The sequence below is a fragment of the Calidris pugnax genome, unplaced genomic scaffold (genome assembly GCF_001431845.1).
Source record: "Calidris pugnax isolate Ruff unplaced genomic scaffold, ASM143184v1 scaffold250, whole genome shotgun sequence".
Lineage (NCBI taxonomy): Eukaryota > Metazoa > Chordata > Aves > Charadriiformes > Scolopacidae > Calidris > Calidris pugnax.
Window position 1 is genome coordinate 229,708 of NW_015090984.1, and position 16,756 is coordinate 246,463.

Consider the following 16,756-nt stretch of genomic DNA (forward strand, 5'->3'; position numbering starts at 1 on the left):
GGTCCCTTTCAACCTGGACGATTCTATGATTCTATGACACACACATCTCTCTGGATTTACATCTTTCCTATCTATCCTGTCATCCATGAGACTACTGCATTCATCACTTAACTGCATTCCTCATTTTTTTTCTTTAACTGGTGGACTTCTTTAACTCTGTTTGGACTTCGTGCTTGCTCCCAGCAATCAGACACTAGAAGCATGAAGGTCGATCCCTGGATACCATGATGCTGTGTACAAACTCAGGCTTCTACTTCTTATGTCTGTCCAAGACAGCCAGCTAGGAGAATTGTCCTTACCAGGAAGCAGATCAGACTTTAGGTTTTCAGGTTGAACTATGCTTAGCATTTTTCTCTGGTCACTCATGGTTCAACCACCATCTTCAAAGCATTTAGTTAGCTTATCTTTTCTTTAGTCAGCAGTGTATACACTAACGTGTAAAAAAAGCATAGTTTATTGCTCCATATTACCCTAGGGAAGGGCTAAGGTAACTTATGAAGGCTCCCCATACAACCAATAATAGAAATTAATCACAAGCATATTTTTTTCATCATTCATTTTATTCTTTCTAACCTTTTTTTGGTTAATTCACCTAAAGGCAATTCACTTGCTCTAAGTAAAAGAATTTGGCACCTATGTTAGATAGCATACATCTGTTTTAGAAATATCTTCACAGACCCCATTGCAATGCTAGGGCCTCCTTTTTAAAGGGATGCCTTCAGTGGGTACACCCGGAAGTTGCAGCAGTAGATGTATTTGACCTATGTACCTACCATCTGATTATGGCACACCAGAGTCCCTCTGAATCCGAGCATCAGTCTCTCACAGGTTTAGGTAAGTCCTATAAGCCTTGACTGCTGTATGAAGCTGGATGTTATGCCCATAGCTTTGCAGTCCCTTAAAACTATTGCTAGACATGGCCGATTTGTGAAGAACACTACTACACTACAGGCATCCTACAAAGAGCTGAGGAGATCTTCCTACCAGAAACAACACCCAGTGGCCTACATTATATAGTACATCTTTTGGTGTCTGCTTACATGGTTAAGCTTTCCACTAATGATAAATAAACACTAAATCAGCAAGGATGCTTCTAATTTATCTTCAAAGTTCTCACAAATGGCAAACATCTGTTGAATAATTAGGTGCCCATAAAATAAGGATGTAAAATTACAGTTAAAATCATACAGTCTACACATGTGCTGTCTTACACCTTAATGACCATTTTTTATTTTATTAAAATTATGGAACTGATAAATATGCTTCTGAAACTCTAGATAAAAGGTTTGAAGGCCAAAAAAACCCAGACAAACAAACAAAAAAGAGATCAAGCAAATCCCCAGATCCTATTTATTTTCCTAGGCTTAAGGATTGGAAAGTTTCTGCATTTCCTTGCCTTGGTGGGATTCCAGTGGGAAGTACAGCAGAGCAAGGGATGAAGTAATAATATTCAGAACACTTCTAACTTACAGTGACAGGCAAATGGAAACAACTGTAAGCAGGACTGGGAAATCATTCAGCAAAATACTCTAATTCAGCAGTTTTCTACAGCAGTGACATCAAAAAGCCATAACAGAAATACCATGCTAGCTCATAAAGTTTCAAAAACTGTAGTAATATACACTGCAAATGGGAAAACCCAAGGAAAAGAAAAATAGGAAGGAAAGAGTCATGAAAAGCCAGCTCATTAATCAAATGAACAAATGATACAGAAGAAAATGTAAAGAAAAGTATTCTAAGAAATTAAAGAATTAAAAATGGACTGATTTAACTTTATATGTCACTTACAGTCTTATGACAGAGTACAACCTTCAGTAATATTCAGTTATTGTAAATAGTTAAAACATTTTTGAAACTTCTCATTGTGCTTCAATTTAGGACGATAATCTTCACTGCTACCCTCACATCATGGGTGATTTCTGTGTGTATCTACCACAGGCATTTTTTGTTTTCTTCCCATCTGGTTATCTTCTAAAAATAGAGCAAAAACATGTAACTTTACTCCAGTCAGTGGCTCACCAATCCTTAGTCCACATATTTTCCAAAAAATTTTAAGTTGCAGGAAAATCAGGTGTAAACTGCACATGTGTTTTGTCTATATCTTAAAGCTAGCATTGTTCTTTGGAGCAAAATCTTATGTGTGGCAAACTACATCTTAACTAGTCACTAGAATTACTTCTTAAAAACAAAAGCACATTTTAGTTTATTTGCTGTGTTTGAAGAAGGCGGTTGTTAACTCATGCTACTTGGAAGTCTCCCAAGTTCCTTAGGCAGTACATGCCTGTGAGCCATTTACCAGCATTAAAATTTTTGCAAGGGTCTTGAGGCACTGTTACAAAGGCTCCAAAAGGCACTTCTGTGCACATCTTTCTGGTCTTTGGTGAGTGAAGAAGGTGCCTCTCTCTGTACTGCTTTTCCAGAAGCCATTTCCCCCCTTGTCCCATATTATGGGATGAGTCCAAGTGTGTGCTCCAGGTCCACCAGCCCCACTGAGTGGAAGGGTTGCTGGGTTTGCCCATTCCTTCACAATGTCCCTTGAAAGGAAATAGAGAAGAGGGGTGGAATCAAACTCCCTTTCCACCTGGGGACAAGGAGACACAGGATCTGCACAAGATACTCTGTTGCCTCAACCCAATTTGCCCAGTTTGGCATCCTCCTTTCACTCCTCTCAACCGCTGATTAAAATGGCCCTTTTGCTTCCCAAAAGCGGCTGGTGGCAGCAAACACAGCCCTCCTCTTGCACTGGCTTGTGTATTAGCAGCTTCAAGGAGAGACATCTGGCAGTGCTGATGGCACTAAGGCACTGACTTGGGCAGAAGGTGTTGATTCCTATGGCTGAGCCGCACACCTCCCCTGGCCCTCTACCTTTCTCCTGCTTGAGAACCAGCACCCCGATGCAGAGTATAACCAGCAAGTCTTAGGAAGCCCAACCTAATGCTTTTCCTTCATCCAGAGGATGCAAATTCTCTGTTAAATTAAGTATTGTGAATGGGAAAACATTTCAGGATGGGGGTGATATGGGGAATTCTGAAGTTTCTGGGTGGGAATTGCTGAGATTTATATTATTATCTTTTTTAAGAAACACAGTGTCTAAAAGCCAAAGTGCAAGCAGTTCACAATGCACTTCCCAGCCATGAAACCAGGGAACCTATTCCCAGGATAAGGAGGTTTCAGAAAAAATGGTCATTATCTATTCTGAATTCATTAGGTATGCATTTACAAAAGGACATCATACACACAGAAATTTCATTTTACAATCAAGATTATGATTCAGACTAGACAAAAGCAAACTGTTAATTAGCACAAACATTCCCATCTTAATCTATACATCCATAACATTACTCTAACGCTTTTGTGCTTTTTTTTTTTCTTTTAATAGGATCTCCTTAGAAGGCATATTATTCCTTAAACAAACTAACACGAGTTCTCAAGTTATCTCAGGATAGTTATTTCAAAAGAAAATGCAATATTTCATAATAAACATTTATAATCAAGTTTTTAACAAAGTAATTCATCATATAAACAAATGAATCAGTCAGACACTAAATAAATATTTGTACTGGTAAACACTAGCAGTTTGCTTATATCATGTAGGACCTGATCCTGCAAGCCCTCTGTATACATCTTTATCCCCAGTGAATGATTGGCTTAATTTCTTATTCTAATCTACTATTTTACTTTGAGCTGAGCAAATACTTTCTGGCCACTAAGTTACACAATTGAAATAAACACTGAAATACATCCCAGCAGACAATGATTTCCTTAGATGTTTTTAGAAATATTTTTTTCTCATTTTTCAACATTTATCAACAGGCATTCAGTTTTAGATATTTACAGTCTCAGGTGCATCAGTTAGTCAAGATTGAGCAAATAAATTGCAAGTTCCTTGCTCTTGGCTCTCTAGTTGAACAAAGCATGACCTTTACACTAAATTTAAAGAGAGGTTTCTGGTAATTATTTCATAAGTAATATTGAATTTTACTTTCTCCAGACATTTGAGCTAACAATACTGGGCTAGGAAGGCAAGAGCCTCAAGGAGAATAACAAGCCAGGAGCTCTCCTGGGGAGCAGGAGAGGGCAAACAAGCACGAATTACCTTCTGTCTGTTCACATCTACCACAAGTGCCACCTTCTCCAAGGTAATGGGGATAGCCTTTTTTAAAACATACAAAAAGCTGTGGCCAGCCTTTGAATTCTGAGTTTACTCATGCCTTTTCAGGCATGTCTTCTTTCTTGCATTCTAAATCCAGAACAGAAAACCGCAGATAAGAGACGTTAACTGACCTACATACCCTTCCTTAAGAAGTTTATCAGGATATCTTCATACAGATAGAAGTGTCAGTGAATTCCAGTCTCTTGGTTGGTGTTTGAAAGGAAACATAGAAGGAGTCAGTTACAGCTGAAAATGTATTTAAGTATCTGAAAACTCAAATTCAGTAATTGCTTACTTTTTCTTGCCCAGATCTATCTGAAATATAGTTTGAAATCAAGGGTATTGAGGTTATGAGATGTACCTGTTTACTAATTTAAGTTTGTCTGGATTCTAATAGTTTCTTGAATGCCGTTGAGCTCTTACCACAGTATAACATGAAATGTTCCAAGCATGTAGCAAAAATAACAATGATTATTACCAAATTGCTGCCTGAACTCTTTTGAGTAATTTGTTTTGAAATTACTCTCTACATATATCTATGCATATAGGGATATAAGCACACACACACACACATGTATATCCCTATATAAATATTTTTCTAAAATACAGAACTTGATTTTATTATTTCTTATGTTGGTATCATTTTAAATCATTTACTCTGTGACTCCACAATATGACAACTTCAGGCTGTCCAGAGAGTTAAATTTTAACACAGACTTATAACCTCCATTAATATAAATATATTGTCAAGGAACTTTGACCAATAGCAAAATTTGAAACTTAAATAATTATTCTATGATTATTTTTATTTTAACAACAAATTGCTACTAAGTACCAATACTCATGGAAAATGTGAAAAAAAAGATACTGCTTTAACTTCTAACACTCTATCAAGTTCAGCTTTATGAAAGGAATATAAAAGAAAGTTATGTATAGAGACTCATTATAAAAGAAGAAACAGCAACTTATACTATGTGTTTCAAACAAAGAACACTGTATGCCTGCACTTTATCATAAATAATCATGTCAATCATAGTTTCTTCCTGCCTGCAAATGAAGGACATTGGTTCACAAATCTTCTAAAGTGTATATGAGCATTTTATTAAATCCTGTTCCTTGGGAAAATAAAGTTCATTTACACTTAGAGTGAACAACAATGAGGAGTTTGTTATTATAATAAGACATTTAAGGACCTTGGTAGCCAGTACCAGTTGTATCTGCATGTAGCTCCTCAGCTTTTCTTTCTTTTTTTTTTTTTTAAAAAAATAAAGGTACAATCATAGTTATTAATTTACTTCAAAAATTCTAAAGATGAAGAAAAGTAGCGTTTATACATATAAGTCATCATATAAATTATAAAACTCAAGTTTATCTTATAGAGTTCCATCCCCAGAAGAAGCATAAAGCACTTTTGTGGTACCTTCACCATTAAATATTTGTATCACATCAAATCTGAGAAATGCAACAAATATGATACTGCATCCCAAAGCTGAAAGACAACATTCTTCTGATGCAGTCTCTTGTGATGGATGTGCTCCATGGGATCATATGATTGCTGTGACTTGACTGAATTTCGAATAAAAGAAATAAGAAGGAATTCACTTCACCAGTTCAGTAGGTATAAGAAACATCAGCGAACAGCAGACTCATCCTATTTGAGGTCAACAGACTTTGGAAGACAAGAAGGGAGTTTAAAACTACAACAGTAAAATTAAATAATAACAATAATGAGGTAAACTCCCCTAAAAAGGCCAAATCAGCTGAGATGTCAGGAGACAGTTCGATTGTACCTGATACCCAAATGTTTCTGTAGCCAGAGTTCAGCAAGCTGCATGGTAGAGGCAAATGTGCTTGCTTTGGACCCTAAGCACATTTTATATTGTTTCGGATCTAAATTGGGGTCACACTGAACTGGATGAAAAATATGGACAACTCCTACTTCTTGACTTCTGAAAGCTTTCAAGCCAGATGTTATAACTTTAGTAAAGAGGTCTACATCCTCAAGTCCCCAGCCTTGAATTGAGGTATCAAATCCACCAGCAGTAAGTAGATCACTTTTGTAAATACAGGTTATTCCGAATCCATACTCCCTCCAAAATCCAGTTCTTTTTGTGAAAACAAAACTACTGTCAGCTGGAGGGTTGCCTCCATATATTACTTTTGGATCATATTGGCTAAAGATGATAGGGTAGTAAGCCTGTTCTCCCTGAATAGTGTTATCTCTGCATCGCTGGAGGAAGTCTGGTGTGAATACCAGATCAACATCACAGAACAGCAGCAAAGTGCCATTGTCAAACCGAGATGAGGCCATTTCAAGACCTAAACCTCTAGAAAACTTTCCTGCCATCGGAATCAGGGTCATATCTGCCTTAGGATACTTAATACTGTATTGTTTCATTAGCTCTACGTGTTTGCTGGAGCCTTGGCCCGACTCAGAACTGAAAAGAATTATTGCCAGCTTTACATTCTGCCTGGGAATCAGACAGGTCTTCTCAAAGTTATCCATAAATCTTGAGAAAATGTCAAATCTTCCTGTGAGTGGGACAAGAATATGTATTTTCTTGTCACTGTGTCCCCCAATGTCTTTAGTGCCTTGGAATGATGAGGAAAAAATCTTTAAAGAATTTGAAAGAAAAGAGAATGATTGAGTGTCAGTGTTGGTATCCTCCAGCAGGCTTCTTACATCCAGCTCCTCTGCTTCTTTGAAGAATGGTTTGCTAAACAATTGCTGAAGGTAAGCATGGCGTCTCACTGGAACAGTAACTTTTCTTCCTTTGTGCCTTTTGTACAAAAGCAGTAAATCCAGGATGTACTCCACTCCATGCAGAGGGTCCACTCTGCGGTAGCCATACTGTATTTCCTTGAAATCAATGAGCCTTCCTCTAGATCTAGAGTTCTCATTTATCATTTCCATTACTTGCATCACAGTGTCATCCAGTGCAGCCCGCAGGACACTGCTCAGGCTCTGGCAGGGTGGCTGGTTCTCCGCCACTGAATAGAGAAATTTTCCTGTCAGAAACTCCCACTCGATGACTTCATTCCTTTCACGTGGCTGGAAATGATTGAAAGATGGCATCACTCCCAGCTGCTGATCTTCCTTATTTACTTCACTGTTACTGAGCTTGCTCATCAGGACACTTTCCCTATGGAGCTGGATGGTCCGATAGCGCAGTTCGGAAATTTTGCGGCTCAGTATGTAATTGTGCAGCCTGTATTGGTAGGCTGGTCTTTTGTTTGGATGAAGTGTTATGGCTGTGTGAATCTTGCTATTGTGAAGATCTTGAATGTAACCCTTGCGGTTGTGTTCATAGTTTTCATGGAATAATTGCTGCATCTGCAAAGACAGACAGAGAGAGAAAAAAATAAAAAAGGCATTAATGTAGAAGCGTTTCTATCCACTGAAGAACTCACATTGGTACTATTGATCATTACTAATTCTTATAGATTATGGTTATTTTTAGGCACAGAACTTCAAAATATTCAGTAGGAATTATTTACACTGTTTTGGTCTCGGTTTCACTATTGTCCACAGTAACCAGATATTGTTCTCTAATTAAACAGAATGGCAGATATCTTGGGTTTATCTTTACTTCATCTAACTGCAAAACTAAACTAAACACTGAACTGAAGGTCTGCAGCTAATATTTCTGAGTTCCTAGGTACAGGCTGAATGCTGCTATGAATGAAACACTAAGTGTCCACCTACATCTAAACCCTTATTAGCACAGATCCTTACTGAAATGTTAGCAACACTGATGTTGTTTTTTAAGAGGACTTTGGATTTATGTCTGTGGAGCAAAAAGCCGCTTGTATTTCCTACGGACATATCCAAATAGATAGCGCTACTTAACATTCAAAAACTGAATGGACTTAATTTCAACAAAACTATTTTTTCTTCCATGCAGACAAAGAATTCAGTAACTGAAATATAACCATGTATGTGGAAGGGACACATATAATAGAGTACACCAATTAAGCTATAGATCATGCTACTATAACTCACCCTGAGTAATTCCAATGTATTGCTGTGGTAAGAAAAGACATTCTACTTCTGTTAAATTAGTAATTGTACTATCTTCTAAATAATGAAGAGATACATTTTACAGCTGAAGCACAGGTCTAGGGTTTGCTAAGCTAACAACCTACTAACTCCAGAGAAACATAATTATTTCCCATAAGTAGTAGATAAAGGAGAAGAGGCTGCTCTTTTTTTTTATCTGCAAACAGACTGGTCTGTAATTAATACATAAGGAAAACATGCTAATTAGAAAATGTTGCTCAAGAAGGTGTTGTAAACTTTAGCTATAATCAGATTTTGAGATGTGTATTGAAGTTTGTCTTTTACACACTGAGGAAATCAAGAGAGGTAAGGTCTGATGACACAATGTCTTAGACTTAAAACTTATAGCTCATTTTATTGTAATTCTTTCTAGAATGGAGGTGTTGCTCCCAGAAATAATACTAAGCATAGGGCAATAAATGTAAAATAACTCCTAACAAAGCTAAGAACCATGGCAATTATTTAAAATCCATTAGCATGTATGAGAAACACACATTGTCAAATTTAGAAAATCAGAAAATACAAAATTTCTATAGTCTCTCTGCCACCACATTCATACCCCAAATGACTCTGCTTGAGCAAACATAGTTGCTTACTATACTACTCCATGCAACATGGAGAAAAGCAACAGCCTAATGCTGAAAACTACCTTAACTTATCTTAAATTTGCCTTTAATAAAACAGGTCTGTCTGTTATATTAAAGTGAGAGTGAATGTGAAAAAATATATATAGTTACAAAATTACTCAAATACTCCTTATTCACAGAACTCCTACCTAAAGCTGTCAGAGCACATTTGTTCTGTCCTGGGAGTATTCTCCTTGTCACATGAGATGAGATGAGCCAGATACATGAGTGTTTGGCAATTTCCTTGTTATCACAGTGAAGAGGAACCAACACCATAAATACTGAGTCAGCATTTAACCAGAAGCGCTGGAAAAACTGAAATATGGCTTCCTTCAGGACAACAGATGGACACTGACAGCACAGGGAGAAAAAAGACTGGATCCCAGAGAAAAGTGCCTGGGAAAGGGATGCTCTTTGGAAGAACAATTTTCTCTTCTCTCCCTACCTTTTGTATAATGAAAATAGACCAGGTAATCAGGTGACATTTCGATCTTTCCAGTTATAAGCCACACTCCTTTCCTGGCCCCTTTTATTTGAAAGTGTCCCTTTTTATTTGAAAGGAGAGGCAGATGGTTGCTGAGTGGTATCAGCATAGTTCCCCAGAAACCCTGACACTCCACTTTTTCCAAAGTCCTTTAATCGTAACAAATCACTTGAGTTTTTATTTATCCACAATGAAGACAGTACTTGAGTATAACTGAAACAACCTTTACACATTTTACTTACGGTACCTGAATTTTCACACTAAGTTTTATATAAAGTAGTATAATGTATTTTATCCAGAAGGTTTTTAACAGATGACAAACTATTGCTGTAGAACTAAATGCTGTCCTTGTATTGTGCAAATTCTTTTGTAACCTTTGACTTTTTACAAGATCAGCTTCACAGCAGATTCATTAGCAGCATTCATTTAGCAGGAATATTCTACTAACACAAATACTGCATTTTTATTACATTCCAATTTCAGATGCCTTGGTTTATTAGACATGCTCCAATGAAATCATAGAGGGAGGATGTACTCCATTAGACTAATGACTTTGTTTTTGATAATAAACAACAGATTAACACCAACACTGAAAAAAGAATTTGAATCAACTAAGTAATACAATATTATCACACATACACAAAACCGTATTAACCCATTTTAAATGATGTTACTGAACACTTTTAGATCTCAGCACATAGAAAACAGTTCAGAACAAATATGTCACTGAAATCATAAACTCTTCCTGAAGATAGCAGGTTTTGATCTTAGTGCCACACAGAAATTTGTTTTTAATATTGGGGGACAAAAATATCTTCTTACAACTCAAATTAGTAACATCTAAATGAAAGCAATTTGATGTGATCCTAACTTTGCTTTGAAATTTCTAAGCAAGGTGGTCAAGCCTAGAAAGCAAAGGAAAACATGACTAAGTTTCCTGGAGAGCGGATCTGTGCAAGGGCCTGAATTGGTCAATGCAGTCACAAGCGATCTGGAAAAGGAGGTGACTTGGCAGGTAGCAAGATTTACTGAATTGAAATTAAAATTATTCAGCATCGTAAAAGAAAACCTGCTTGCAAAAGTTCTCAAGACTTTGAATAGCTAGGTAATAAAATGGCAGATTAAATTCTGTGTAGATAAATGCAAAGTCCATGTGAAGAAAACAATCCTAATCATACCTGAGGAGTGTCAGACTGTTGCAAGCTGTTAGCTCTCTGGAGAGAGAACCTAGTTACACATTAGGCAATTCTGTGCAAATGTCTTGTTGATATTCAGCAGTGGTGAAAGGGAAAACCAAATAGCATGAATACAAGTCTAGAGTGAATCAGAAACATCATGATATGGTTGTGTCTGGTGCCCTTTCTGAAGTTGGTAACGTATGAGTATAAAGTTCCTAACCAAGGCCACCAGATGATCACACATGCGGATTGTTAGATGAATGGATGAGGGTGAAAGGGAGTAATCCAAAGAGGACCAACCTCAAGACCCATAAAGTCAGCAGTACATAAGGGAAATGGATAGGAATAGTCACCATCTCATCTCACATAAAGAACTATGGTACATATAATGATACTCTCTAGATTCAAAAACAGAAAATGAAATATGTAGCTCAGCCACAGAACTTACTAGCAATCAAATTGGTGATGGTAAAGTTTTGCATGACTTCAAAGAGTGAGCCAACAATTTAGTGGGAGATTTCCATCATTGCTATGTTAAACACAAAGGTACGCTTTCTACACAACACGGCTGTACTTCAGACTCCTGGAGGAGTGAGACTTTGTATGGAAATAGATTGCAGCAATGATACAGTTAAGTGTTTATGGGTAAAGATGAAGGGCAAGGCTAGCAAGGGAGATCTGGTGCTGGGAGTCTGCTATAGACCACCTAACCAGGATGAGGAGGCAGACGAGGTATTCTATAAGCAGCTGGCTGAAGTCTCTCAATCGCCAGCCCTTGTTCTGGTTGGGGACTTCAACCTACCGGACATCTGCTGGGAATACAACAGAGCAGAAAGCAGGCAGGCTAGGAGGTTCCTCGAGTGTATGGAAGATAACTTCCTGACACAACTGGCAGGTGAGCCAACCAGGGGAGGTGCCTCACTAGACCTGCTGCTCACAAATAGAGAGGGACTAGTGGGAGATGTGGTGGTCGGAGGCCGTCTTGGGCTTAGCGACCATGAAATGGTCAAGTTTTCAATTATTAGAGAGGTAAGGAAGGGGGCTAGCAAAACCTCAACCTTGGACTTCCGGCGGGCAGACTTCAGCCTTTTCAGATCACTGGTTGGAAAAGTCCCATGGGAGGAATCCCTGAAGGGCAAAGGTGTTCAGGAAGGCTGGGTGTTTTTCAAGGAGGAAGTCTTAAAAGCCCAGGCGCAGGCCATCCCTACATGCTGTAAAGCGAGCCGTTGGGGGAAAAGGCCAGCCTGGCTGAGCAAAGAGATAGGGTCACAGCTTAGAGAAAGAAGAAGAATTTATGACCTTTGGAAAAAGGGGCAGGCCACGCAGGAAGATTACAAAGGTATAGCAAAGTTATGTAGGGAAAAGATTAGGAAGGCCAAAGCCCAACTAGAACTCAACCTGGCTTTGGATGTTAAAAACAATAAAAAGAATTTCTATAAATATATTAATAGCAAGAAGAGGTCTTGGGAGAACCTCCATCCTCTACTGGATAAGGGAGGTAACATAGTGACCAAAGATGAGGAGAAGGCTGAAGTCCTAAATGCCTTCTTTGCCTCAGTCTTCAGTAGTAGGACAGGGGGTTCCCTAAATATCCAGACCCCTGAACTAGCAGGCAGGGGCGGGGAGCAGAGCGAAGCCCCTGCAATTCAAAGGGAGATGGTGAGGGACCTGCTCCAACACCTAGATGCAAACAAGTCTATGGGACCAGATGAGATCCACCCGAGGGTGCTGAGGGAGCTGGCAGAAGTGCTTGCGGAGCCACTCTCCATCATTTACCAGCAGTCCTGGCAAACTGGGGAGGTCCCGGCCGACTGGCGTCTGGCAAATGTGATGCCCATCCACAAGAAGGGCCGTAAGGATGATCCAGAGAACTACAGGCCTGTCAGCCTGACCTCAGTGCCTGGGAAGATCATGGAACAGATCATCCTGGGAGCCATCATGCAACGCATGAAGGACACCCATGCGATCTGGCCCAGCCAGCACGGGTTCACGAGGGGCAGGTCCTGCTTGACAAACCTGATCTCCTTCTATGACAAAGTGACCCGCTTGCTGGATGAAGGAAAGGCTGTGGATGTTGTTTATCTGGACTTCAGCAAAGCCTTTGATACAGTCTCCCACAGTATCCTCCTGGAGAAACTGGCTGCCCATGGCTTGGATGGGAATACCCTCTGCTGGGTTAAAAACTGGCTGGAGGGACGGACCCAGAGACTGGTGGTGAATGGAGTTAAATCCAGTTGGCGTCCAGTCACGAGTGGTGTCCCACAGGGCTCAGTACTGGGGCCAATTCTCTTTAACATCTTTATCAATGATCTGGACGAGGGGATCGAGTGCACCCTCAGTAAGTTCGCAGACGACACCAAGCTGGGTGGCAGTGTTGATCTGCTGGAGGGTAGAGAGGCTCTGCAGAGAGATCTCGACAGGCTGGATCGATGGGCCGAGACCAACGGGATGAGGTTCAACAAGGCCAAGTGCCAGGTCCTGCACTTCGGTCACAACAACCCCAGGCAGCGCTACAGGCTGGGGGCAGAGTGGCTGGAGAGCTGCCGGGCAGAAAAGGACCTGGGGGTGTTGGTCAACAGCAGGCTGAACATGAGCCAGCAGTGTGCCCAGGTGGCCAAGAAGGCCAACAGCATCCTGGCCTGTATCAGGAACAGCGTGGCGAGTAGGGCCCGAGAGGTGATCGTCCCCCTGTACTCGGCACTGGTGAGGCCCCTCCTTGAGTACTGTGTCCAGTTTTGGGCCCCCCCTACCATAAAAAAGACATTGAAGTGCTGGAGCGGGTCCAGACAAGAGCAACAAAGATGGTGAGGGGTCTGGAGAATAAGTCTTATGAGGAGAGGCTGAAGGAACTGGGGTTATTCAGCCTGGAGAAGAGGAGGCTGAGGGGAGACCTTATTGCTCTCTACAACTACCTGAAAGGAGGTTGTAGAGAGGTGGGGGTCGGTCTCTTTTCTCAAGTCACAGGCGACAGGACAAGAGGAAATGGCCTCAAGTTGCGCCAGGGGAGGTTCAGGCTGGATATTAGGAAAAATTTTTTCACTGAAAGGGTTATCAGACATTGGAATGGGCTGCCCAGGGAGGTGGTTGAGGCACCATCCCTGGAGGTGTTCAAAAGACGGGTTGATGTAGTGCTGGGAGGTATGGTTTAGTGATGATCCTTGTTTGTTGTGCGGGTGTCCATTTTTGTCAGTTGGGTTGATGGTTGGACAAGATGATCTTTAAGGTCCCTTCCAACCTAGAAGATTCTGTGATTCTGTGAGGTGCATCACAATATGTTTTTATTGTCTTACACCCTTGCCTGATCTTCTTCTACTGCTTACTGCAGACAGGGGACGTTTTTTCAAATGAATGTTTAGTCTGACATGATACAACCACTTTACGTTCACTGAAAGCAGTGAATGAGAGAAGTTACCTTCAATTCAATATAATACATGGAGATACAACATTTTATTTGTTCATATTGCATGACTTTGTGCCTTTCCTGAAGAACTTCTGTCTTCTGAACAATTCTTACAGTAGAACTAACCCAAGAGTCAGCAAGGACTTCTGCTTGCCTCTTTTCATGCCAGATGAAACTAGAAGTTGGCACGAAATGTCAATAATCTAATTGTGCTTTGAGAAACTCTGAACTGCAAGCAGGAATAAGAAAATGAGAAGAAACAAATTAGATGCTTTATTATCATGGCAGAGAAATATAATAGCTAATACATAAGCACCACGTAATTTGCATTGCAAGCTCTGAAATCATTGTAATCTCTGTGATTTACTAATGTAATAAAAAATGAAAGTTCTTATTTCATATACACAAAAGCCCAAATGAATCTACTATATTATTGCAAGGCTATGACATATTAAAGTATTGAATACAAATTGTGATTCTTAAATTAACACAATTTTTCTTTGAGAATCGTTTAAGAAAAAATTCTTCCACTTAACAGGGAAGACATGGAACTTAATCTTCCATCCAGTCCAGCCCTTTCTAAATCTTCAGTACTTCTAAACTGTTGACCATTTTATCTAAACTGGACTTTTATTAAATTTAGAAATCAGATGAACAGGAACTACTCATGGTCATTCTTCACCCTGTTCTTTACAGTTTAGCTCTCCTAAAAGTGGAGAATTATTAACTGTTTCCAGTGACTTCAAAGGGCATTTCATACATATGAAGAACACATGCAAAATCTGCTGTGTTTGAGATTATAATGTTTGGCTGCACGGGAGCAAGCTGAGTACCTTAATTGAAGGACAAGGTAGAAAAAAATACATTAAAATTTCTGTGACTACAGGCAGATTAGGATGTTCTTAATTACATGTACTATAAAAACACGCAACACTAAGCTATGGGTGATCACGAGTTTCTAGATAAGATAACAGGTTTCAGCAAGTCATTTGGCATGGTGCTGTAAGAAAAACTGAGCCTGGAGAAGATAAAGATTAAGAATGGAATTATGAAATGCATATAGAATCATAGACACATAGAACTGCCTAGGTTGGAAGGGACCTTTTAGATCATCGAGTCCAACCACCAACCTAACACTGACAAAACCACTACTAAAGCTTGTCCCTAAGCAACACGTCTACCCATCTTTAAAATTCCTCCATGGATGGCGATTCCACCACTTCCCTGGGCAGCCTATTCCAATGTTTGATGCCTGTTTGGTGAAGAAATTTTTCCTAATATCCAATCTAAATCTCCCCTGGTGCAACTTGAGACCGTTTCCTCTTGCCCTGTCGCTTGTTACTTGGGAGAAGAGGCTGACCCCTACTGCACTACAGCCTCCTTTCAGGTAGTTGTAGAGAGCATTAAGGTCTCCTCTCAGCCTTCTTTTCTCCAGGCTGAACAACCCAAGTTCCCTCAGTCGATCCTTGTCAGACTTGTGCTCTAGACTCCTCACCAATTTCACTGCTCAGAATCTCAATGTCTTTCTTGAAACGGATCACAGTATTCAAGGCAGGGCCTCACCAGCACCGAGTACAGTGAGACAATCACTTCCTTAGTCCTAGTCTCCACACTGTTCCTGATACAGGCCAGGATGCTGTTGGCCTGGGCACACTGCTGGCTCATATTTAGCCAGCTGTTGACCAATTCCCCCAGGTCCTTTTCTGCCAGGCAGGTCTCCTACTAAAGCTTGTCCCTAAGCAACACGTCTACCCATCTTTAAAATTCCTCCATGGATGGCGATTCCACCACTTCCCTGGGCAGCCTATTCCAATGTTTGATGCCTGTTTGGTGAAGAAATTTTTCCTAATATCCAATCTAAATCTCCCCTGGTGCAACTTGAGACCGTTTCCTCTTGCCCTGTCGCTTGTTACTTGGGAGAAGAGGCTGACCCCTACTGCACTACAGCCTCCTTTCAGGTAGTTGTAGAGCCCTGTCGCTTGTTACTTGGGAGAAGAGGCTGACCCCTACTGCACTACAGCCTCCTTTCAGGTAGTTGTAGAGAGCATTAAGGTCTCCTCTCAGCCTTCTTTTCTCCAGGCTGAACAACCCAAGTTCCCTCAGTCGATCCTTGTCAGACTTGTGCTCTAGACTCCTCACCAATTTCACTGCTCAGAATCTCAATGTCTTTCTTGAAACGGATCACAGTATTCAAGGCAGGGCCTCACCAGCACCGAGTACAGTGAGACAATCACTTCCTTAGTCCTAGTCTCCACACTGTTCCTGATACAGGCCAGGATGCTGTTGGCCTGGGCACACTGCTGGCTCATATTTAGCCAGCTGTTGACCAATTCCCCCAGGTCCTTTTCTGCCAGGCAGGTCTCCAGCCACTCTTCCCCAAGCCTGTAGCGCTGCATAGGGTTGCTGTGACCCAAGTGCAGGACTTAGCACTCAGCCTTGTTAAACCGCATACTATTGGCCTCGGCCCATTGATCCAGGCTGTCCAGATCCCTCTGTAGAGCCTTCCTACCCTGCGTCTTTATCAAATGCATGGGACCAAATCAATGACACCAAAAGAGATTTGCCAGGATAAGAAACTATCCTGTGAGAAGATGTTAATGTTATTTGGCTTGTTTAATCTTGCAAAATGAAGGGAAAGAATCATATTGTCTCTAAACACATTGAGTATATAAGAGAGAGATAACAAAAGCAAACTAGCCTTAGGTTTACCTGGGCAGGAAATCAGAGGAAAATTTCTAGCTGTCAGAAGAAGGGTTTAGATCAGGCTTTCAATATAAGTAATGCATACAATTCAATCAGGTTATAAAAAGCTAGATTGCTTGTGAGTAGGGGAATCAATTTCTTGAGAGATCCAT

General features: G+C 40.3%; 1 protein-coding gene across 1 annotated transcript in view; it reads right to left on the bottom strand.

Annotated features, from left to right (window-relative positions):
- Positions 1–1,420: 1,420 nt before the first annotated feature.
- The window catches only part of CHSY3 (chondroitin sulfate synthase 3), a 166,765-nt gene continuing 151,429 nt past the window's right edge, over positions 1,421–16,756 (bottom strand). The window contains exon 5 of the mRNA XM_014953789.1: positions 1,421–7,487. Coding sequence (XP_014809275.1) covers positions 5,922–7,487 — 1,566 coding nt within the window. The 3' untranslated portion in view covers positions 1,421–5,921. The remainder of the gene's footprint in view (positions 7,488–16,756) is intronic.